This window comes from Bos grunniens, chromosome 3, assembly GCF_055505025.1.
Source record: "Bos grunniens cultivar Pamir isolate PY7600 chromosome 3, Bosgru_T2T1.0, whole genome shotgun sequence".
In the NCBI taxonomy this organism is placed as follows: domain Eukaryota; kingdom Metazoa; phylum Chordata; class Mammalia; order Artiodactyla; family Bovidae; genus Bos; species Bos grunniens.
Genome location: NC_141167.1, coordinates 8,467,814 through 8,490,717, shown reverse-complemented (window position 1 = coordinate 8,490,717; position 22,904 = coordinate 8,467,814). Strand labels below are relative to the sequence as shown.

General features: G+C 51.5%; 1 protein-coding gene across 1 annotated transcript in view; it reads left to right on the top strand.

The window, feature by feature from the left end:
• INPP5D (inositol polyphosphate-5-phosphatase D) overlaps positions 1-22,904 on the top strand; it is a 137,525-nt gene that overhangs the window by 98,886 nt on the left and 15,735 nt on the right. The window contains exons 14-22 of the mRNA XM_086394204.1: positions 3,751-3,847; positions 4,365-4,503; positions 6,343-6,451; positions 6,623-6,711; positions 12,993-13,074; positions 15,645-15,734; positions 17,962-18,075; positions 19,401-19,483; positions 22,605-22,692. Of these exons, the coding sequence (XP_086250330.1) occupies positions 3,751-3,847; positions 4,365-4,503; positions 6,343-6,451; positions 6,623-6,711; positions 12,993-13,074; positions 15,645-15,734; positions 17,962-18,075; positions 19,401-19,483; positions 22,605-22,692 (891 nt within the window). The remainder of the gene's footprint in view (positions 1-3,750; positions 3,848-4,364; positions 4,504-6,342; positions 6,452-6,622; positions 6,712-12,992; positions 13,075-15,644; positions 15,735-17,961; positions 18,076-19,400; positions 19,484-22,604; positions 22,693-22,904) is intronic.

Genomic DNA, 22,904 nt, shown 5'->3' with positions numbered 1-22,904 from the left:
TATGTGAGTCTGTTTGTGAGTGTTAGTCACCTGTGTATGTGTGTCTGTCAGTCTGTGTGTGTCTGTGAGTGAGTCTGTCAGTCTGCATGTGTGAGTGTGAGCCTGTCAGTCTGTGTGTGGCTGTGAGTCTGTCAGTCTGTGAGTGTAAGTCTGTCAATCTGTGTGTGTGGCTATGAGTGAGTCTCTCAGTCTGTGAGTGTGAGTCTGTCAGCCTTTGTGCGTGTCTGTGAGTGAGTCTGTCAGTCTGTGTGTGTATGACTGTGAATGTGAGTGTGTCAGTCTGTGAGTATAAGTCTGTCAGTCTGTGTATGTGAGTGGGAGTCTGTCATTCTGTATGTGAGTCTGTTTGTGAGTGTGTTAGTCAGCCTGTGTATGTGTGTCTGTCAGGCTGTGTGAATATGACTCTCAGTCTGTATATGAATGTGTCTGTCAGTCTGTGAGTGTAAGTCTGTCAGTCTGAGTCTGTCAGTCTGTGTGTGTCTCTGAGTGAGTCTGTCAGTCTGTGTGCGTGTCTGTGAGTGAGTCTGTCAGTCTGTGTGTGTGTGACTGTGAATGTGAGTGTGTCAGTCTGTGAGTATAAGTCTGTCAGTCTGTGTATGTGAGTGTGACTGTCAGTCTGTATGTGTGAGTGCGAGTCTGTCATTCTGTATGTGAGTCTGTTTGTGAGTGTGTTAGTCAGCCTGTGTATGTGTGTCTGTCAGTCTGTGAGTGTGAATCTGTCAGTCTATGTGTGTGAGTGTGAGTCTGTCAGTCTGTGTGTGAGTGGCGGGGAGTGCATAGGGGCAGGTGCACCCACACGGGGGCCGTGGGTGGCACTGAGGGTGAGGCCAACGATTTCTGGTGCTTGGCGTCAGGGACAGGACAGAGCCCCAGAGGCGACAGGAAATAGAACTGCCGCCACTGAACGTGAAAAGCTCCCTCAGCCTTTCTGCTCACAAACCGCAAGCTGCCCGCGTCCACACCCACTTGTCCGCCTTCCTTCCTGTGGCAGCAGCTGCCCTGCTCCGACGCCCACGCCCTCTGCTGCCCAGGAACCCGCTTCTAGCCCTCTAGCCCCTCTGCGGGGCTGCCCGCCCCCTCCACCAGCCGCCAGCCACAGTCTGCTCAGACCTCCCGTTACAAGACAGGACCACCCTCAGCGGGACGGAGCTGACTGTGCCCCCCGCCCCACCCAGCACGCTGCTGGGCCCCCAGGGTGTCTGTCCACCACACACAGGGCTGCTCCCACAGCTGGACAGACAGACTGACAGCAGGATGGTGGGGAGTGAGCATGCCGGCAAAGAGTGTGTGGCAGGGGGTGGGCTGCTCCAGGGGCTACTTGAGATGGGGGGGGGGGGTCTAGGGGCCTCTCCGAGAAGTCAGAGGGCTGAGGAAATGGGAGGAGCGTTCCACGCAAAGGCCTTGTGCTCGCTGGGCTCAGCCTTACAGGTGATGGGACAAGGCCAGAGAGGGAGGCAGCAGGCCCAGGCAGTCTGAGTTTCATGGCTCTAGGAGGGCAGCTTGGATGCAGGGGATTTCCCATGCACCATTTCCCAGTCCCTGCTTCCCTCCCCTCCTCTTCTCCTCTGGGGCCAATCTCCCCCCATTTCCCTCCCCTGAAATGGCTCCCAGCCATGGTTAGCACAGGGCAGGAGTTCACTGGGTGCTGACTGGCTGGTGGAAGAGCTGAGACCTCCGAGAGGGTGGACCCAGTGCCAGGCCGTGTGTGCTAAGTGCTTGCTGTGTTCATTTAATACAAACACCCTGTCGGGGCAGGGACTATTGTGAGCCCCCCTCACAGACATGACTCTGGAGGCTACAGTGATGTTCCCAAACCTGCCCAAGGCCCTGTGGCAAGGACGTGGTGGGCAGGGACTTAAGCCTAGGCCCCAGGCTGGGGAGAAGGCTGACAGGAGGGGCCTCATGGGGACAGGGGAGTCAACTCCAGGGCAGAGGGGAGAGAGCCTTGGGTCAGGAGGCCCGGCCTGGCTCGTCCCCCGGGCCGTCTTGTTGTCCAACCCAGACAGAATGTTAGCCAGCTGGGTGGTTTTACATTTTGAGTACCAAATTAAAGGAAAAGGAAACAAGGAAAGTCAATCTTCACAATGTATCTTATCAAACCTCCTGAAAGTGTTAGTCACTCAGTCGTGTCTGACTCTTCGCACCCCATGGACTGTAGCTCGACAGGCTCCTCTGGCCATAGAATTCTCCAGGCAAGAGTACTGGAGTGGGTTGCTCTGCCCTTCTCCAGGGGATCTTCCCGACCCAGGAATTGAACATGGGTCTCCTGCATTGCAGGCAGATTCTCTACCGGCTGAGCCACCAGGGCTCATTACCATTTCAATGGGTATTCAATTTAAAGGTTTATTAGCTATCTTACAGTCCATTCTTCTTCTAGGCTTACAATTCTGTTGTGTCTCTTATACTCACAGCCCGTCTCATTCAAGACCAGCACATCTCACAGCTGCCATGATGGGCAGAGAAAGTTCCCAGGCATGTGTCAGAACCACCTAGAGCAGGGCTGGCAGACTTGTTCTCTAAAAGGCTAGATAGTAAATATTTAAGACTCTGCAGGTCATGCTGTCTGTGTCATAACTACTGGACTCTATCTAAGGGCATAGCTGTGTTCCAATAAAATGTTGTTTATAGACTCTGAATTTCATATCATTTTAATTTTATATCAGATATTTAATCAAAATATTCTTCTTTTGATTTTCCCCCAACTATTTGAAAATGTAAAAACTGCCCTATAGCTGGTGGTGGGACAGTGTTGGCTGAACTCCTGACCCAGAAGACTTGTTAGACAGAGATTACTGACTCCCACTCTCAAAGTGAGTGGACATGAGGTCTGAGAAAACTCTGGGAGATGGTGATGGACAGGGAAGCCTGCAATGCTGTAGTCCATGGGGTCGCAAAGAGTCGGATATAACTTGGTGACTAAACAACAACAAACGTAATATATTTAGGGCTTCCCTGGTGGCTCAGTGGTAAAGAATCCACCTGCCAATGCAAGACATGTGGGTTTGATCCCTGAGTTGGGAAGTTTCCCTGGAGAAGGAAATGGCAATCCATTCTGATACTCTTGCCTGGGAAATCCCATGGACAGAGGAGCCTGAAGGGCTACAGCCCAGCCCATGGGGTTGCAAGAGTCAGACATGACTTTGTGACTGAACAACAGCAACTCCCAAAGCTCTGATTCAGCAGGTCCCGGGCGGGGCCTGTGATGTGCGCTTGCACCAAGTTCCCGGTGGTGCTGATGCTGCTGGTCTGGGGAACGCACTCTGAGAACCACGGGTCTCAGTGCGGGTTTTGGCCTCTCCAGGAAGCTGGGGTTTGCTGGTGCGAGGTCAGCCCCACCCCAGCCGCCGGCTCCTCCTTCTACCTCCTCTTCTCAAGGTTTCTGAGTATTTCTGATGGCCCTGCTTGGACCTGTGGGAAACACACACACACACACACACACACACACACCTGCTGAGAGGGCGATGCCAGGATGACTTAACACCGGCAGCTTCCTCCCTCAGACCTGCCGAGAACCCCAAGGCTGCCGGCTGTTCACCCCGTTTTCTTATTCTAGAGGAATCTCACCCCCCACCCCAGTCCCTGTCCCCTGCCATCTCTCACCCTAGATGAAGCTGTTTTTCTTCCTTGGCCTCCACTTTTCCCCACACCTGTTCTCTCCTGACGAGTGGCTTGGCTTCACCCTGATTTCCCACCACTTGGCAACTTTGCCTGTCGGGTGTTCTGACTTTTCCCTCCTCCCCCTCCCTTTAGGGAACAAGGGAGCCGTGGGGGTGTCGTTCATGTTCAACGGAACCTCCTTGGGATTTGTTAACAGCCACCTGACTTCAGGAAGTGAAAAGAAACTCAGGTAATGGCGCTCACTCCCCAAGAGCAACTTTTGGGGTTATTTGCCCAGACAGACCTCAACACCTGAACCCTGTAAGCCCTTGGCCACGACCCTGCCCTGTTGGCCTCTAAGGACTTTTCCTGTGGTCTCATCAAAGCTAACTGTGGCACAGGGGTGTGGGTGAATCTTGCCTAGGGGACAAACAGACACTTCCTTGTGTCACCCCAGAGGCACCTAAACACCACTCCGCTTCTCAAGGGGAAAGCCTCCTTGGGGCACCGTCACAAGTGAAAGCCCGATTTGCCTATGGTGGCCCAGTCATGCAGAGTCATCGGGAAGGTTGATGACTGAGTCCCTGCAGAGCAGATGCTCCCAGGGCCCTGCCCTGAATTCCCAGTTCAGCCCAGGGACCACATCAGATGGGTGGTTGCTGCAGACTTAAGTCTCACTTCCCCACATGTCCCCCTCTGACTTCCTGGCCCATGGAGTAGGGAACCCACGATCCCATGCTAAGCTGGCCACTTTTTCGTTTCATTAGGCGAAACCAAAACTATATGAATATTCTCCGGTTTCTGGCCCTGGGAGACAAGAAGCTGAGTTCCTTTAACATCACTCACCGCTTCACCCACCTCTTCTGGCTCGGGGATCTCAACTACCGCGTGGAGCTGCCTACCTGGGTGAGGGGCTCTCTGCCCAGGGCCGGGGATTGCACAGGACAGAGGGTCCTTTGAGCTGACTCAGGGTGGAGGTCGTGGAGACCCACAGACCGAGCTGGTCCAGAGGGGCCACTCCTCTGGGACTCGATACTGTTGCAACTATGGAGCCACTGCCTTTCTTTACCATTCGCCTCTGCTCAACCTGGGCTTCCCTGGTAGCTCAGCTGGTAAAGAAACTGCCTGCAATGCAGGAGACCCCAGTTCAATTCCTGGGCCGGGAAGATCTGTTGAAGAAGGGATAGGCTACCCACTCCAGTATTCTTGGGCTTCCTTGGTGGCTCAGCTAGTAATGAGTCTGCCTGCAATGTGGGAGACCTGGGCTTGATCCCTGGGTTGGGAAAATCCCCTGGAGAAGGGAACGGCTACCCACACCAGTATGCTGGCCTGGAGAATTCCGTGGACTGTATAGTCCATGGGGTCACAAAGAGTCGGACACGACTGAGCAGCTTTCACTTGCACTTTCTGCTCACACCTACTTCCCACACACCTGTTCTGGCCACCCCTCCCTACCACCTCTCTGCCCCTCCGGTGCCCTAGCTGACCAGCAGCAGCCTCTCAACTCACCAGTCCCAGATCCCGAGGAAAGGCTGAAGTCTGTGGGGACCAGCTCAATTTTCTCCCCAAATCATGGGTCACCAGGTAGCCTAAGGAAGACACTCCTGAATTTGGACACCCATCCAATGAGCAGCAGTCAGAGGGGGCCCCCGGCACAGATGGCCTTGCTCCCTTGGGGAAGGTAAAGGATTCCGTGGGAAGGGGGTGAACTGGCATGGCCCCTGGACGTGATAAGAACGAAATGCGGTCACATTTGTGCTCCTAAAAGAGGGGGCAGGGGCCAGGCCTGGGAGCAGAACCACGCCTGTCTGCTCCCTGTGTAACAGGAGTCCTTTGCACTGGTGTCTGTGCCGGGGGAGGGGACGGTGGAGACACCTGATTTTACAGTTTTGAGCACAAGCAGCCTGAGAAGATGGCCTTGGGTCGCCGCAGATCTCTAACAGTGGGATTGGACCTGGGCCTTGGGGCTCTGCTCCCAGATGCTTTCCCAGGCATCCCACATCCCGCACTCCTGGGCCTCCCGCTACCACAGCGGCTCTTGGCCCATCTGCGCCCTCCTCACCCTCCCCAACCCCTCCCTCCCTCACAAGATGCTTCTCGAGAATTCCTCCTCTCCCTCCTGACTGAGCAGGCAGAGGGGATGGGGTAGACAGGGGCCCCACAGATCCTGACCCTTCCCAATTAGGGGCCATCCCAGCCATTCACGCCCTAGAGGGTCTGCCCAGTGCATCTGCCAGAGTGGATGTAACATAAGTCCTGGGAGAGAGGACAGCTGGATCCCGAGGCTGGCACAGCCCACCAACGTCATGGTGACTCGGAGTCTGAGCCCAGATCACAGAGGCCTGGTGCCCAAAGATTCAGGGGCTAGGGTCTCAGATCCTTTCATAGCCTTATGAACAAGCTGTCTCACAGAGACCATGAGAGAGCAAGGGAGACATACCTACCAAGGAAGTCTTATAAAAAGGATGCCAGAAGTCCATGTGCAAAAATAGTGTCCCTCTGCAAATTTAGGACAGCCAGAAGCTTCTGTTATTGAGTTGATACTTCACTACACTTGCAGGGTTCTCCTTATTAAATGATTGAGTGTAAATAAGCACCAACTTGACATCTCTAGAACCAGGGTCTGGGGCAGCTTCGGGGGCTCGGAGTCCTGGTATGGCAGGGAGGCAGGATGTGGATGATGTGGCCCTTGTCATGTGGTGAAGGGGTCGTCTCACCAGTGGCCCGGCCATGTCTTTGCTCCAGGAGGCAGAAACCATCATTCAGAAGATCAGGCAGCAGCAGTACGCAGACCTCCTGTCCCACGACCAGCTGCTCATGGAGAGGAAGGAGCAGAAGGTTTTCCTGCACTTTGGTGAGAACCACCATCCTTTTCTCATGGGCCCCCTCCCTCCATGGTTCTGTCTCCCGTTTTCCCAAACATCCTCACCAGGCGGGGAAGAGTGATGCCTGGAAAAGAGAGAAACTTGCCCAGATGTGAAACACGGGAAGTCAAAACTGAAACCACCGTTTTGTTTGATTTCAGAGGAAGAAGAAATCACATTTGCACCCACCTATCGCTTTGAAAGAATGACTCGGGACAAATACGCCTACACTAAGCAGAAAGCCACGGGGGTGAGTCCTTTCCTGTCCTCCACCTCCATCCGCCTTGCACATCTCACCCCTCCTTTGTCCACTCCATAAAGGCGAACAGGAAGTGAAGAGAACCCTCATCCACCAGGTGACAAAAAAGAAATAGCCCTAGAAATCCTATGTTGATCGTGTCACAGAGAAAAACCCTCCCCTAAGGAGAGGCTGGGCAAGCAGACATGGGCACTGCAGGGAGCTGGCTCACGATGCTGCTGTTCACGCGTGTGTGTGTATGTGTGCACGCGTGTGTGTGTGTGTGTGCACCACGTCTTCTTTATCCGTCCATCTGTTGATCGGCGTTTAGGTTGTCCTCAAGTCTTGGCTGCTGTAAGTTGTGCTGCAATGAACATTGAAAGGCATGTAACTTTTTGAATTAGAGTTTTCTCCAGATATATGCCCAGGAGTGGGACTGCAGGATAATATGGCAGCTCTATTTTTAGTTTTTTAAGGAAACTCCCTACTGTTCTCCATAGTGGTTGCACCGATTTACATTCCCACCAAGAGTGTAGGAGGATTCCTTTTTCTCCACAGTCTCTCCAGCATTTATTTGTAGATTTTAAAAAATAAAGATGCCCATTGTGACCAGTGTGAGGTGATACCTCGTTGTAGTTTTGATTTGTGTTTCTCTAATAATTAGTGATATTGAGTATCTTTTCATGTATCTGTTGGGCATCTATATGTCTTCTTTGGTATCTATTTAGGTCTTCTGCTCATTTTTTGATTGGGTTATTTGGGTTTTTTTATATTGAACTGTTTGCATATTTTATGTCTCTTTAAGTCCTATTAATATATTTGCTAATCTGCCAAGTGAATCATCATTATACTAGCTTCTTTGCTTCAGGACTTATCAGTGCCTTTACAGGTTTATGAGCACTTGGTTCTCTATGGGAAAATTCATGTGCCAAACTCAACTGGTCATGAAATATCAGTTAGTATCTTATGAGACCACTTGTGTTCCATGGCACAGTGAGGAAACTGTTATAAAGCATTCATTCATTCTTGTTCAACAGGTATTTACTGATGACCTGTGATGGGTTAGGCACTGTCCTAGGTGGTGGGAGATCAAAGATGAGTTAGATGTCTGCCCTCAAAGAGTTGATAGTAGGAAAGATAAGACAAAGACACAACTCATCAGAAAGTGAAAGTGTTAGTCACTCAGTCGTGTCAGACTCCTTATGATCCCTTGGACTGTAGCCCACCACACTCCTCTGTCCATGGGATTTTCCAGTCAATACTGGAGTGGGTAGCCATTCCCTTTTCTAGGGTATCTTCCTTTCTGCACTGCAGGCAGGTTCTTTACCATCTGAGCCACCAGAGAAGCCCTAACGAGAGGCAGAATATAATGTGATGCCCAATTCTGTAACGAGTACACAGAGGGAAATAACCACCAGGGCAGGGAAGAATCCTGGAGGCTTCTTGAAGAGGGGCTTTGTGGTGCCTGAAGGACACTTGGGTTTCAACAGGCAGGACAAGGGCTGAGGGAGGCTGATCCACTTCAGGCTGAAAGGATTGCCAGAGCAGATGCCGAGGCAGGGAATTCTGGCACCCATCACCTTCCGGGAGCCAATCCAGGGGGACCAGCCCTGTGCTGGGTCCTGGGGCCTAGGGGCCTGCAGTGGGGAGCTTCCCTGGCTGCTAGAGGCCTGGGGAAATGGAGAGAATTCTGGGCAACACCTGGGCTCAGGGGCAGGTAGAAGACTGGATGGCAGTGGAAGAGAAAGGCCAAGAGTTGGGGAGATGCCTGAACAATGCAGGAGTTAGAGAAGGGGAAAAACGCAGAGAGGAGGAAAGCAGATCCAGAACTGCTTCCACGAGGAGGCTGAGACTCGGGGCAGGCAGGACACCTCGTGAGGTGCTCACTGGCTGCTGTGTGGCTGGACTCATCTGGCTTAAAGGTGCCATCCGGGCAGGCCCACGGCAGGTACATTTGGAGGTGGTGAGGGGATGGTCTAGTTGGACTTGAGTATGAGGAGAAAGAGACCGGGGCCTGAGATGGTAGAGAGGAAGGTCCTTGATGCCAGGCAAAGCAATCTCACCTGTTAGATGAGCACCTGCTTCAGGAAGCCACTACAAGATCCCCTGAAGGGCTGGCAGCATCACGGTGATACACAGAGAAGACTGGTCTGCATCAGTGTAAAGGATGAAGGTGACTCAGGGGACCAACGAGGAGGCTCCCGCTGAGAAATAACTGGGCCTGGAGTGGGAGCGGAAGCGGTGAAAATGAAAGAAGAAAAGCAGGATATATCGATCCATCTGACTGACGTTCATACAAACTGTGAGATCAGAAGGCAGAGCTGGTGCCGAGGCGGGAAATAGAGCTTGTTTTCAGACTCACTGTGTAATGTGAGTGGAAAATCCCAAAGATCCAGAGGGCAGTTAAGAATACTAGACTGATGCTAAAGCAAGATGCCAGGGCTGGGTTGTAGATCTGGGAGCTGTCTGCACAGAGAAGATGGTCAGATCCATGGGAATAGGTGAGGTCGCCAAAGAGTGCGTGGATGATGACTGTAGAAGAGCTATGGACAGATTTGGGGTCATCTCCATTCAGAGAGGGGAGGGAGAAGCAGAGATGACAAAGGAGACAGAAAGAGAGTGGGTGTAGGTGGTTAGAGGACCAAGCAGACAGCTCGAAGCATCACAGAAGCCAGGCCGAGAGACTTGCCAGGGTCGGTGGTCCGCAAAGTGGATTGTGTGAGCCAAGGAGGACAGGTACATTCACAGGAGCCCTAAGCAGGCAGCCGGACTTGGGTTCAGGCGTTTGCTGCTGCTGCTAAGTCGCTTCAGTCATGTCCGACTCTGTGCGACCCCATAGATGGCAGCCCACCAGGATCCCCCGTCCTTGGGATTCTCCAGGCAAGAACACTGGAGTGGGTTGCCATTTCCTTCTCCAATGCATGAAAGTGAAAAGTGAAGGTGAAGTCGCTCAGTCGTGTGTGACTCTTAGCGACCCCATGGACTGCAGCCCACCAGGGTCCTCCATCCATGGGATTTTCAGGGGTTTGGGTGGACACTAAAAGAACAGTTGCCATAGAAGTTGTTTTGTTTTTTTGGGGCTGCACTGGGACTTCGTTGCTGCTGGTGGACATTCTCTAACTGGGGCACGTGGGGGCTCCTCTCTACTTGTGGTGTGCGGGCTTCTCACTGTGGTGGCTTCTCTTGCTGTGGATCACGAGCTCTAGAGTATAGGCTCCGGAGTTGCGGCACCCTGCCTTAGTTGCTGTGAGGTATGTGGAATCTTCTCACACCAGGGATAGAACTCATGTCCCCTGAATTAGCAGGAGGATTCTTAACCACGGGACCCCCAGGGACGTCCCTTGACTTAGAGTCTTGGGGGTGAGATCCAGACTACAAGGGGATCAGAGTGGCTCTTCACCCAGAATGTGCGGGTGAATCACTAGTGAGTCTTCTTAGAAATACAGATGTCTCCACCTCCTCGCCAGAGGTTCTGATGCAACAGATCAGGGGTGGGACCCTGCTCTCTGGGTCTTTGTAAAGCTCCACCGCTAATCCTGCAGAGCAGCCAGTGCTGAGAACTGCCGTGTTAAGGAACAGTTTGGCAGCGTCTCTGAAATCTGAACGTGCACCTACCCTACTCAGCAGTTCTGCTTTGGTGTACCCCCCGAGAGAAAGTAGTGCATTTGTTCACCCAAAGACAGATACAAGGACGTTTACAGCACCTTTGCTTATAATGTCCAAAAACTGGGCGCAATTCTACTTCCAGTCAGAGTAGAGTAGATGAATGTGATTTATACATACAATGGGACACAACTGCAGCAATAAAATGAAAACAAATTTATACAAGAAATAGGATGAGGAAGGCTGAAAGAAGCCAAACACAAAACAATATGTACTGAATGAGTCCGCTGATAGGTTCAAGAGTGGGCAGAATTAACCAACGGAGAAACCTTGGCCACTAGTCGTGTTTACCTCTCAGAGGCGGTAGTATTGACAAGGAAGGGACACAAATGGATCTTTTGGGATGACAGACATTTTCTACAGCTTGATCTGGGTAGTGGTTAAGTGGGCATATACAAATGTAAACAAAATCCTCAAGTTGTACAGCGTAGATTACCGCACTTTACTATTAAAAAAAAAAAAAAGGCAAAAAACTAAAGTCGCTCAGTGGTGTCCGACTCTTTGAGACCCCATGGACTGTAGCCTACCAGGGTCTTCCGTCCATGGGATTTTCCAGGCAAGAAAACTGAAGTGGGTTGCCATTTCCTCCTCTAGGGGAATCTTCCCGACTCAGGGACTTACTCAGGGATCAAACAAGTCCCTTGCGTCTACTGAGTTCGCAAGGAGATTCTTTATGGACTGAGCCACCTGGGAAGATCAGGTTGTATATACCTCAAGTTAGGAAAGAGTAATGGGGAATCCAGAAATGGAGGCAGTGAAAAGAGAACATTCTTGAAAGAAAAATGGCAAAAAAGAAAAAAGTAATTGAAGGAGGTGTCAGGGATAGGCTCTTTTAGGATGAGAAATATTATGTTTGCAGGCATGGCGCTAGTAGTAAAGAACCAGCCTGCCAATGCAGAAGATGTAAGAGATGTGGGTTTGATCCCTCAGTCGAGAAAATCCCCTGGAGAAGGAAATGACAGCCCACTCCAGTATTCTTGCCTGGAGAATCCCATGGACAGAGAAGCCTGGCGGGCTATGGTACGTAGGGTCACAAAAAGTCAGACACAACTGAGCGACTTTAGTTTTTTGCCTTTTTTTTTTTTTTTAGCACACAGAGGAGAAAGAGCTAGAACTTGAAAGGGGATATTCATTAAGGAGGGTTCTTACTGCCAGTTTGCATTATCAGTCACAACCAAGAGACATCCTGCTCATGGTGTATCTTGGAAAGTTCTTGTCATAGTACATATTGTTTGAATGATTATGTAGGTGGATGGCTGGCTGGATGGATGGATGGGTAAGTAGGTGAGGGATGGATGTGTAAGTGGATGGGTAGGTAAGCGGATGGATGAATGTGTGAATGAGTGCCTGGATAGATGGTGAATGAATGAGTGCAGGGGGACAGATAGCTAGAGTGTGTTATTAAAGTAAATTGTTGGAGAAAATAAGCAGAGATTGGATTGAAAATCAGAAAGAGGGGTTCATTTGAGTCCAAAAAAAGTAAGAGAATATAAAGCAACAAGACAGCCTGAAATAGTGAGGAGGACAGGTAAGGGAGCACAGCCAGGCGAACCTCATTAAAGAAGGGGTGTAGGTGTCTGAAACTGTGGGTCTTGACCGTGGAGCCAGGACTTAAGGCAGGTGGAAAGAGTTGAAAACCGCTTCTGGGGAAATTCTATAAAGAACCAGCAGCAGACGAACCCAAGGATTACACATGCCATGAGTTAATCTCTTCTTTTATGATTTCTTTTAAAAGTAGCATGCATTTTTTTTTTATAATAGTAACTTGGACAAGGAGCTTTAGGGGACAATACTATTTAATGAAATATTCAAATATTAATAGTCCATGGGTCACATTCTGGATTATAGCAGAGTCAACAAGATTCCTATTATTCAAAAAGTTTCTAAATCACTTAATGGAAGCCAACTTGCAAGTAAATATAAATGTAATCAAATGTTTGAGGTGCTGTGATAGCAGCAGGTGTGGAATAACGTTGGGGGCATAAAATAGAGACGGAAAATGGTTATGTCACTCATGATTCTAGAGGTGTTGCTATCTGCTCTTTCTTCTGAACCTTTGCTTTTGGCCTGGTAATGCTCACTAAAAATAGGAATAGCAGACGTTCATGATTCATTCTTAATCTCAGAGTAAAAGCCTTAAATATTGTAAGGGGTAGTTTAGGTTTTGCTTTGTGTTGCAAATACTATATCAGATTGAAGCAATTCCCTTCTATTCTTTAATATATATACTTAATCTTTAATGGATATGAAATTTTGTCAGATTCTTTTTCTCTATGGATGCAATATGATTTTCTTCCTTTACTCTGTTAATGTAGTGAATTACAGTAAATGATTTTTCATATTAAAATATCTTTGCAATTCTGGAATAAATCCAATTTGGTAATGGTATATTATCTTTTAAAATATATTGCTAGATTTGATTTGCTAATACTGTAAGTATTTTGTATTTATGTTCATGAAAGAGATTGGCCTGAATTTTTATATCTTATAGTATAATGGTCTTGTCAACTTTTTTACCTCCAGGCTCTGCTAGCATTAAATCTATCATCTATCTATATCTGTATGTAGCTAGCTAGCTAACTAGCTATCTATTACATAGCATTTCACACAGCCTTGACTTTGACTTGCAGATGAAGTACAATTTGCCCTCCTGGTGTGACCGAGTCCTCTGGAAGTCTTACCCCCTGGTACACGTGGTATGTCAGTCCTACGGTGAGTAGCAAGTTAAGAGGTCACACTTTCCTAAGTTAAAGGGCTGCAGTCCATCCATCTGCCTAAACTTGGCATTCAAAGCAAGTGGAGGTCTTTAGAAAGAAGGAGGGAGACTGGTCTGGAATTGGCATAGATGAGCTGGGAAGACACAGCTGCCTCCCCCGTCCCGCCCAGGGTCTGGGCCACGTCGGGAACGGGAGGAAAGCCAGGCCTCACCTAGGAGCTGCACAGTCTTCCAGGAAGGGCCAGATTTGCACGTGAAGGTGAAGAGGTCGGGTGTTTTGCTGATGATATTTCATGGCATGCTGAAGAGGGTTTAGTGAGTAGTAAGTGGGCAGGAAATTGGGAAAATAAAGGGGGTGAATGTCCCGACTCAGGAAGTGGGGGTAAACTTTGAGCTTGGGTCTCCCGATGGTAACATCAATAGTATGTATCAGTTATCTCTGGCTGCGTAACATCTATCTGAAAATCCACTCCCAGCCTGCAGGCTGGTTCAGGCTGCTGCTGCCTGGGTCCGGGGATTCCTGGCAGCCAGTCCCAGCTGTGGAAGTGCTTGCCCGGTCTCTGCTTGCTTCACATTCACTAATGTCCTCTTGGCCCAAGGAAGTCAAATGGCCAAGCCCAGAATGACCGAGGCAGGCGGGACCCACAGGGCACACAGTCACAGGGAGGCCACCTCCCAGGTTTCACGCAGTTGCCCTAGTGCTAATGCTGTCATGCTCAGCACACATCTAAACTATGTTTTAATATTTATTTATTTGTGCTGGGTCTTAGTTGCAACACACAGGCTCTCTGATGTGGTTGCTGTGTGCCGGACTTTTAGTTTCAGCCTGTGGGATCTAGTTCCCTGACCTAGGATCTAACCTGGGCTCCCAGAATTGCAAGCTCAGAGTCTCAGGCACTGAATCACCAGGGAAGTCCCCCTTATCTAAAATATTTTAAAGAACAATTAAAAAACCTGCTTGTCCACCCTTTAGCTGCTCTTCTGTTTCCACTACAAATCTGTGGCCCCACACTTGGCCTGACTGCCCCCCTTCCCTCATCTCCTGCTTCACACAACACGGGACCCTCACTGACTCCTTCCTGCCAATGGCCAAGCGTGTTTAGATGGGGTGCCACCTCCCTCTTCCATTCTGTCTCAGTATAACGGGGTGCCCTCCTCCTGGCCTAGCTAAGCTTCTCACTCGAGCCCTTTGTTGCATGCCCTCCTTCTCCCCTAGTCCCAGTCTCCCCACCATCTTGCTTCTCCTTGCTTCTCTTTCTCCATCCATCTCCTTGTTGTTTCAAGTTGTCTTTTTGGGAAAGAAAAATGATTTCTCTATGTATTTATTTTTTTAATTTCTATTTGGCTGTCCTGGGTCTTGGTTGCCATGCACAGGCTTTCTCTGGTTGCTGTGTGAAGAAGCTAGTCTTTGTTGCCATCCTTGGGCGTCTCATTCCAGTGGCTTCTCTTGCCGTGGCACACTGGCTCTTGGTGCACGGGCTTCAGGAGTTGTGGCACAGGGGCCCGGTAGTTGCGGCTCTTGGCCTTTAGTTGCCTGAGGCATGTGGCATCTTCCCGGACCAGGGATCGAACCCGTGTACCCTGCATTGGCAGGTAGATGCCTATCCACCGTACCTCCAGGGAAGTTCTCAAAAGTTGTCTTTCTGATGGTTGTTTGCCAGTGAGCTTTTTTTCCCTTGTTTATTGGACAGTCTATTATATTTCTCTTGAATTTTCTGCCCATTCCCTTTGGTTGTTGGAGGGGTGGTATATTAATCTCTTTTTCTTTTTCTGCTGATTTGTAAATGCTTTACTGAGAAGAGTATATCTCGGCTCGTTGTTTTCTCCTGTGCTGCGTGTCCTTTTGCCCGGTAATGCTGGCCTTGCCCCATCACTGGCCTGTCATCCTCATCTCTTCTCAGCCTTCATGTCTTCCCTCTGAAGCTCAGACATCCTTGTGGCTTCTGCTACCACCTAACATCGTGACTCCAGAGCAGAAGATAAAATCTCCAGCCCTGAGTATTCAGCCAAACATCTCCATGTAACTCTATCACATGCACTTGGAACTCTAGACTTCTAGACCCTCTGCTCTTTCTGTTATCCTCTCTAAACGTACTCCGCTGCCTTCCCTTCTCATCTGAGTGCCAGGCTCCTTAAAAGAATCCTCTGTACTGTTTCTACACTTCCATCACCTCCGTGCTCTCCAGAGGCATTGTGGGTTGGGGGACAGTGATGAGATCCCCATCCCACTCTGTGCCGTGAGCTCCTCATCAAGGCAGCAAAAGGCTTAGACCAGAAAAAACCCCACAGTTCACACACACAACAATCTATATATTTTAAAACTCACAAGTCTTTAGGGAAAAAAAAAAACTATTACGGGTATATTTAGCCACAGAGGAGAGGGTCACAGGCTTTCACGGAGACTTTCAGGCATGGTTGTGGAAGGTAATGGAGCAGCCATACGAAACCATCAAACTTGTGGTGGCTTCCATACGCATCAGTTGATTTCTGCTATGCGTTGGCCATCCTTGGCTCGACCAGAAGGATCCCTCTTCCTCTGCTCAGAAATTCCTTCCCTCCCCTGCAGGTAGCACCAGTGACATCATGACCAGTGACCACAGCCCTGTTTTTGCCACATTTGAGGCAGGAGTCACCTCCCAGTTTGTCTCCAAGAACGGTAAGTGGTGGTGGTGGGGGGGTGCTGTCTGTCCGTCTCTTCTCTGTGCAGACAGGAGGACTGGGCGCTTGTCTTCTGATTGCAGCAATCAATTGTCTGCATTAGATAAATGTTCATCCTTCCGGGTAAGCCTGCAGTCCGCACATCGGCTCCCTTCATGTCCAAACCGCACCATGATTTCAGTCCAGAGTGTGTTCTTTCTCTCTTTGGCAAGCGTGCCAGCTTCTTAAAGCCTCAGTTTTAATACAGTCTTTAAAATTGGGAAAAATAAGTGATCCCAAGGTGCAGCATAGGTGTCATCAAAGATGATTCTGGGTGGGACATGGATGAACACTTATTAGTAATGCATTTATTTTAATATGCTTTAAATGTGATGCTTCTGTGTAAGGCAAGCAACACTGGTTTTCCATTTAGTCTTGTGATGCACTCTTATATGTAAATACATTTATTTAAGGCTTTAAAGTGAGTCTATTTAAAGGAAATGTTAAGTCAATATTAGGACAGGTGCGTGGTAGGCAGTAAAAATTGTGAAGATAGGATGCAGATGATAGCGTTTGAGGAAATACTGGAGTAAATAATACTCTATAATCTGCGGGTAATTTTGCAAATAATCCAGCTTAGCCGTGGTTGCCAGCCTCATCCAAGCAGAGGCCTGGGTGTTGTCTGCAGCGTGTCCCGCCCTGGGCCTGGGTGACCAGAGAGCCATGCTGTCACCTGCTCCGCCCACTCCCCACTTCCATGATCAGCAGACAGTGAGGGCTCATTTAGGAGGGCCGAGTGCAAGGCCTAACACAGGTTGGAAAAGCCTGGTTTGCTTCTCGTCCTTCATGTCAATGGGGCTGGAACCCTGTCTTCCTGAGACACTCTTGCCCATGGGCTGTTGATCTGACATCCATGGCCCCAGCAATGTGACCTCCGCTCTCCACGCAAGCCTTGACCCACCATCCTGTCTCCGTCCTAGCTCTGGCCTCTGTGCCTTTCCAGAATCTTCCACCTCTTGCTGGCTCCCACCCCTCTCTCTGTTCTCTGAGTTCCTGCAGCATTGATAAAGCAGCCCATACATCACACGCCCGGTGAGGACCCTCTTCCCATCCCCAGAGTCAGCCTTGCCCTCCATCCACTGCAACTCAGCACACAGTAGATGTTCACAAACACCGATGGCCGGGATTAACATCTACCTAAGCGGAGCATGGCCTTGGTGCTGGGTGTTTAAAAAAAAAAGAGGAAAGCTAAGTGAAATAAGACAGAGAAATGAGTTGAAGATATACATATGGTATCAATTACATGTGGGGTCTTTATTAAAAAATACCAGTTTCATTATACAGTACAGTGGTGGTTGCCAGGAGCTAGTGAAGTTGATTGAGAGGGGAGGAGAGGTAAGTCAAACGTTACAGATTTCCGGTTATAAGATGAAGTTCCAGGGCTCTAATATTCCACATGATGACTATAGATAATAATACAGCATTGTATACTTAAAATCTGCCGAGAGTAGGTCCTAAGTGTTCTTACCAAAACACACAAACAAACAATTAATGATGTGAGATGATGGATGTTATTATCTTAATCTTGGAAATCATTTCACAGTGTTTGCATGTATCAGCTCAACCTGTTGTTCACTTTAAGTATACACAATTATATTTGCCACTTGGTCTTCAATCAAGGGGAGAAGGAAAGGAAAGCAGGAAGGAGGGGAAGGATAGAGGGATGGGGGGTGTCCTTGCTCTCAGGAGGCTCAGAGTTTGTACAGAAGGGCGGGACACTGTTCACAGTTGGCCTCAGGACGCTCGCAGAAGCATCATCTAAAGGAAGACCACACCTGCAGGTTACCTGGGTGCCAGTGAGGAAGGAATGGGAGGAGCCGTGCCTGGAAGGAAGAGCAGGCCTGCCTCCCCATGTGAACTTAGGAACAAGATAGGTTTGGGCATCCACCAGCCCTCTTTGCCGGAACCCCTGGAGAGGCCACGGCGTTAAGGGCGTCACCTGGGGCCCACACAGCTTTGGTGGCAAAGCTGAGCGTAGAACTCTTCCCTCTGCCCTGCACCAGCTTGGACTCATCAGAGAGGCTGTTACCGGCGTGGGTGGTGGGATTTCAGGGGACACACTCCCTCCGCTTAGACCTTGGACGCAAGGAGGGAGCTCGGTGTTGCAGGGGAGGAGGGGGGCTGGATCGAAGCGCTCTGTCTCCAGACACACTGTGGAACCGAACCTCTGCTCTCCTCTATTCCAGGCCCCGGGACCACTGACAGCCAAGGGCAGATCGAGTTTCTCGGGTGCTACGCCACACTGAAGACCAAGTCCCAGACCAAATTCTACCTGGAGTTCCACTCCAGCTGCTTGGAGAGTACGTGCTCGCTCAACTAACTGCCTTTTAGGGGGGTGCAGGCAGGGCCCCTTCACCAGTGCCTGGTCCCTGGTGGTGCTTCTCTTCTGTCTCTGGGAAGGCCTTCCTGATGGGCCTTGGTGGGGACAGGGTCAGAGAGTGGGGCTGCGGGTGGACAGTATAAGAGGAGACCCGGTTACTGCGGGGCCCCCAGTGACCTGCGATGCTGCTGCTCCAGTGTCGGGGTGGTCCCTGGGGCACAGATGCACCAGGTGGGCAGCGAGGCAACTGGATCCTCTGTCTGCCCCTCCGGGCGGAGTTTGGCCCACTCCTGGGTCCCCCAAGCCGGGGCTCTGGAGTGACCAGAGAGTCCTGGGCAAAGGTCCAGAGCTCGTGGAGGCCAGCGCCAGGATGGAGCAGCTGCTGGTCATCACCTGTTCTTCCCCAGGGTCCCCTCCTCTTTCTTGCATCACAGACAATCTTTCTCAGCTGGTCTGAGCATCTGAAAGCGAGCTAGAGATGGACAGCCTCCTGTCAGCCAGGAGCGGTTCGCACACAGCTGGGTTTAGGAGATAGTCTTTCTAGGGGGCGTTTCTAGGCATACTGTCTAAAGCCGTGCCACGGTGAGGCGGTCTGTGCGGTTTCTAGCTCACCTTGCAGAGATGGCCCGGAGTGGGAAGTGGGGAGTCAGCCCCACAACAGCAGGCCCTGTGTCACGGGGTGACAGATGCTTCCAGAAACTGGGAACAAGACATGGGCCACCTGCTGCAGTGCCGTCCCACCTCCCTTCCTCCGCAGACTCCGCCTGGGCTCCCCTCCTGGTGACAGATCCACCTTCTCCCTGAAGTCTCCCCGGGTCCCAGTTCACCGAGCAAGGGCATAGCACTTCCAAAAATGACAAGGATTTTTGTGCGGGTGTTTTTAATAAACTATCGAGACATTTGCATACATTTCTATGGAAACAGAATGTTAGGAAGCTTAAATTAGCATTTCAAAAGGCTGTTATCTTGAGTGGCGTGGGACGAGCCAGAGCCCTCCTGTTTCCTGATCTCCTCCTCGCCTATGATGTGATGAGTCCTCCATTGCCTGGTTTGTGGCAAAGAGGAGCCGAGAGGGAGGGGAATCTCTGAGTGTCCTAAAAATAATTAGACCGTGTTGGCAAATGACCATCCCCTGAACCAAAACAGAATCTCCAGCAAGCTCTGCTCCTCAACGATGCTGTGGCCCCAACAGATAAAGAGGAGGGTGGGTGTCCTCCCTGGTCCTGCTGGAGCGACCCCAGGAGTCTTCTCTGTCTGGTTCTTGTGCTGTTCTTCTGAAAACCTGCCTTCTTGTCCCCCCGACAGGTTTTGTCAAGAGTCAGGAAGGAGAAAATGAAGAAGGAAGCGAAGGGGAGTTGGTGGTGAAGTTTGGCGAGACCCTCCCAAAGGTAACTCAAGAACAGAGACGATTTTGTATTCACCGGCCAGAGGTGCTGGCCAGTGGCAGAGCTCCGGCCGGGCAGAAGCAGCTGCCTCTCTTTCATGGTGGTTTATGACGCTCCTCCCAGCAGTGGTTAAACGTGGGCCTGCACCTCTTGTTGTTCAGTTGCTCAGTCGTGTCTGACTCTTTGCAACCCCATGAACTGCAGCACGCCAGGCCTCCCTGTCCTTCACTATCTCCTGGAGTTTGCTCAAACTCATGTCCATTCAGTTGGTGATGCCATCCAACCATCTTGTCCTCCGTCATCCCTTTCTCCTCCTGCCTTCAATCTTTCCCAGCATCAGAGTCTTTTCTAATGAGTCAGCTCCCCGTATCAGGTAGCCAAAGTACTGGAGCTTCAGCTTCAGCATCAGTCCTTCCAGTGAATATTCAGGACTGATTTCCTTTAGGATGACTGGTTGGGTCTCTTTGCAGTCCAAGGGACTCTCAAGAGTCTTCTCCAACACCACAGTTCAAAAGCATCAATTCTGCGGTGCTCAGCCTCCTTTATGGCCCAACTCTCACCACACCTAGTGGGCCCAGTATTCCTAGATGGATTTCAGTTCCCCTGATAGATCATGGAAGGGGTCTAGAGGCTGTGTCATCTGACCACGTGATTTTACAGAGAGAGGAAAGGAGGCAGGTCCCAGAGAGGCTTGTTCATGGTCACACGGCTGCAATGACAGACCCAGCACCCACAAGCCAAGGTCCCAGTTCCCCTGCGGTGTCCTTCTGTTCAGCCCTGGATTGGAAGATCACACGAAGGAGTAGACAGAGGTGTGTTGGCTCTGGATGTGCAGAGAACCTGACCTGTCCTTGGCCCCCAACAAGCAGAGGGTGGAATTGCAGGCAACCTTAGTAGGAACACGTTTGTCTTTATTACAGAAAACTGGGACCCAGCACTGCTTTTGTGATGTTACGTTGATGATGGACATGTTTGGTGTTCACTCTGGAGACACGTGGAATAGGACCCTGCTTCTTTATCAATTAACAAGGGAAGGGACATAGAGGAAGTGTCCAGGGCCGGGCAGGTTTTTCACACAGGGCAGGGGTCTCAGGCCCCGCTGGAAGATTCCCTGGAATGTGATGCCCTAAGTGAGTTTTAAAGGACGGCCTCAGGCTAGTGTGGGCAAGCAGGTCTCAGGGGCCTGGGCTCCCCGCACTGGCCTTAACTGTTGGTCGGAACCGACCTGTGGATCACACATGAAAAGACCTATGTCTGAGTCCCGAAGTCTTCTAGTCTGGGTAGACTTCAGATTGGGGTCCTCCAAAAGGCTGGGGCTTCCCAGGTGGCCCTAGTGGTAAAGAATCCACCTGCCAACGCAGGGGACACAGGAGACCTGGGTTTGATCCCTGGGTCCGGAAGATCTCCTGCAGGAGGAAATGGCAACCCACTCCAGTATTCTTGCCTGGAGAATCCCATGGACAGAGGAGCCTGGCGGGCTACAGTCCACGGGGTCGCAGAGTCAGACACCACCGGGCACGCATGCTCGCTGAGTGCAAGCGGCTGGGGCGGGGTTGACAGAAATCCCCGTCTGGCGCTGTTTTCAGGACCCAAGACCCGGTGGCCCTGGGCTCCAAGGCAGTGTCCCAGCTCAGCCCCTCACTGCCCCACCTGACCCTCTCCCGCTGCCCCTGGGAAGCACCTGGACAGCGCGTTTCTTACTTCCGTAAAGTCGGGAACGATGCCAGCATCCCAATCCCCACGTCCCTGCAGCGGCCCACTCCTGGCCTTCCCCGCCCCACTGCTGCCTCTCGGGGGGCTCCATCCCTCCCTACTGGCCGAGGGGTCTTTCTGGAATGCCCATCTGCTCCTGGCCCCGCTTCCTGCATCCGGTGGGGTCCCTGATGTCAACTCCTCAGCCTGGCTCCTGGCCCTCTCCTCTCTCTCGGTCTCTTCTGCTCCCCCAGCATCTCAGGGCCCCCCCTCTGTCACCCCCCGTCTCCTCACCCTCTGCAACCCCGCCGAGGCACCTGACGAGGCTCCTCGCCCCCCATGAGGTGCCATGTCCCTCGCAGACCTTTTGTGTTCAGATTCCACCTCCCGTCCCCCTTCTGCCCAGTGATGGTGGTGGCAGGGGGGCTCCTCTTCCTGCCTCAGCAGCACCCCAGCCCCATGGCTGACTTGGAGCCAGTGGTCTCTGCACATCGGTGAACCGAGTTCTAGGGACAGCACTGGAGCCTCAAGAATGGCCCAGAGCTCCCACTGCCATGTCCAGTCACCTGTTCTGGAGCTTTCTGAATAGAGTCCATACTGTCAGTTGGCATGGACCCAGAGGCCCACACTAGGGGATCTCTTGGTGTCTGTGGAGGGGAGGGAAGGGGGCAGCCTGTGAGGGTTTTATTAGGGCTTCTGTGTTGGGGTCCACACGAGGAACAGCCCTCAGCTGGGAGGAAGTCACAAGCGGTAGCCGGCAGGAGCAGGCGGCCTTGCAAAACCCCTCCCTGTGACTGTGGACCGGCCCTGCCCCATGCTCCCGGCCCTGCCGCATGCCCCCACCCACACCAGCAGGGACTCAGGGACAGGCTGGAACTTGGGGTCTGTGCCTGCCACTTACTGAGTCGCCCTCCAGCAACTCACAGGACCCTGCAGGCCCATCGGGAGGCTCTCCTGCAGGTGGACACAGGTTCCTCCTTCCCAGATGGAAGGCAGATCCTGCGGCGCCTCCTTCAATGCAGCCTCCATCCCAGGACGGGGGGCCAAGGGGAGGGCTGAGCTCTTGTTGGGAGCGGGGTGCGTTCAGACGTCTGAATATCAGCCTGGCCCCGTCCCTCCCCCCACCCCTTGATTGTGGGGTGTGCGGGTGGGGGAAGGGAAGGGAGGTGGTGTAGGTGAAGGCATGTTTGGGGTCAGGCTCTCTCGCCAGGGCCCCGGGTGCAGTGTGACGGGGGTGGGGGGTCAGAAAGGAAGTTAACCCCACCATGTTGGGCAGGGTGGACATACGGGTTCCTCCCTGCTCTCTTGGACAGGAAAAGCAGATATTTGAATTTAAAAAGAACATCTCCCCATACATTCCCCTCTCTCTGGGCTGGCTCCCCCAAGCCTGTCCCCTACCTGTCCGAGCTAACCCATGCTGTTCTCTCTGCAGCTAAAGCCCATCATCTCTGACCCCGAGTACCTGCTGGACCAGCATATCCTGATCAGCATCAAGTCCTCCGACAGCGACGAATCCTACGGTAAGGAGGTGCTATAGGTACCATACCTGTGATCGAGGCCACCCACGTCAGGGAGAGGAGCTATCTCCTTCACAAAAAACCCACCTGCTGCCCATCCTGGTCCTGCCAGAGGAACAGTTACCAGGAAGTCATCCTGCCGACCCATCGGGCTTCCGAGAGGGACACAGCCCCTGTCATCCATGGAGCCTCTCCCGTGTCAGATTCCATGCCAG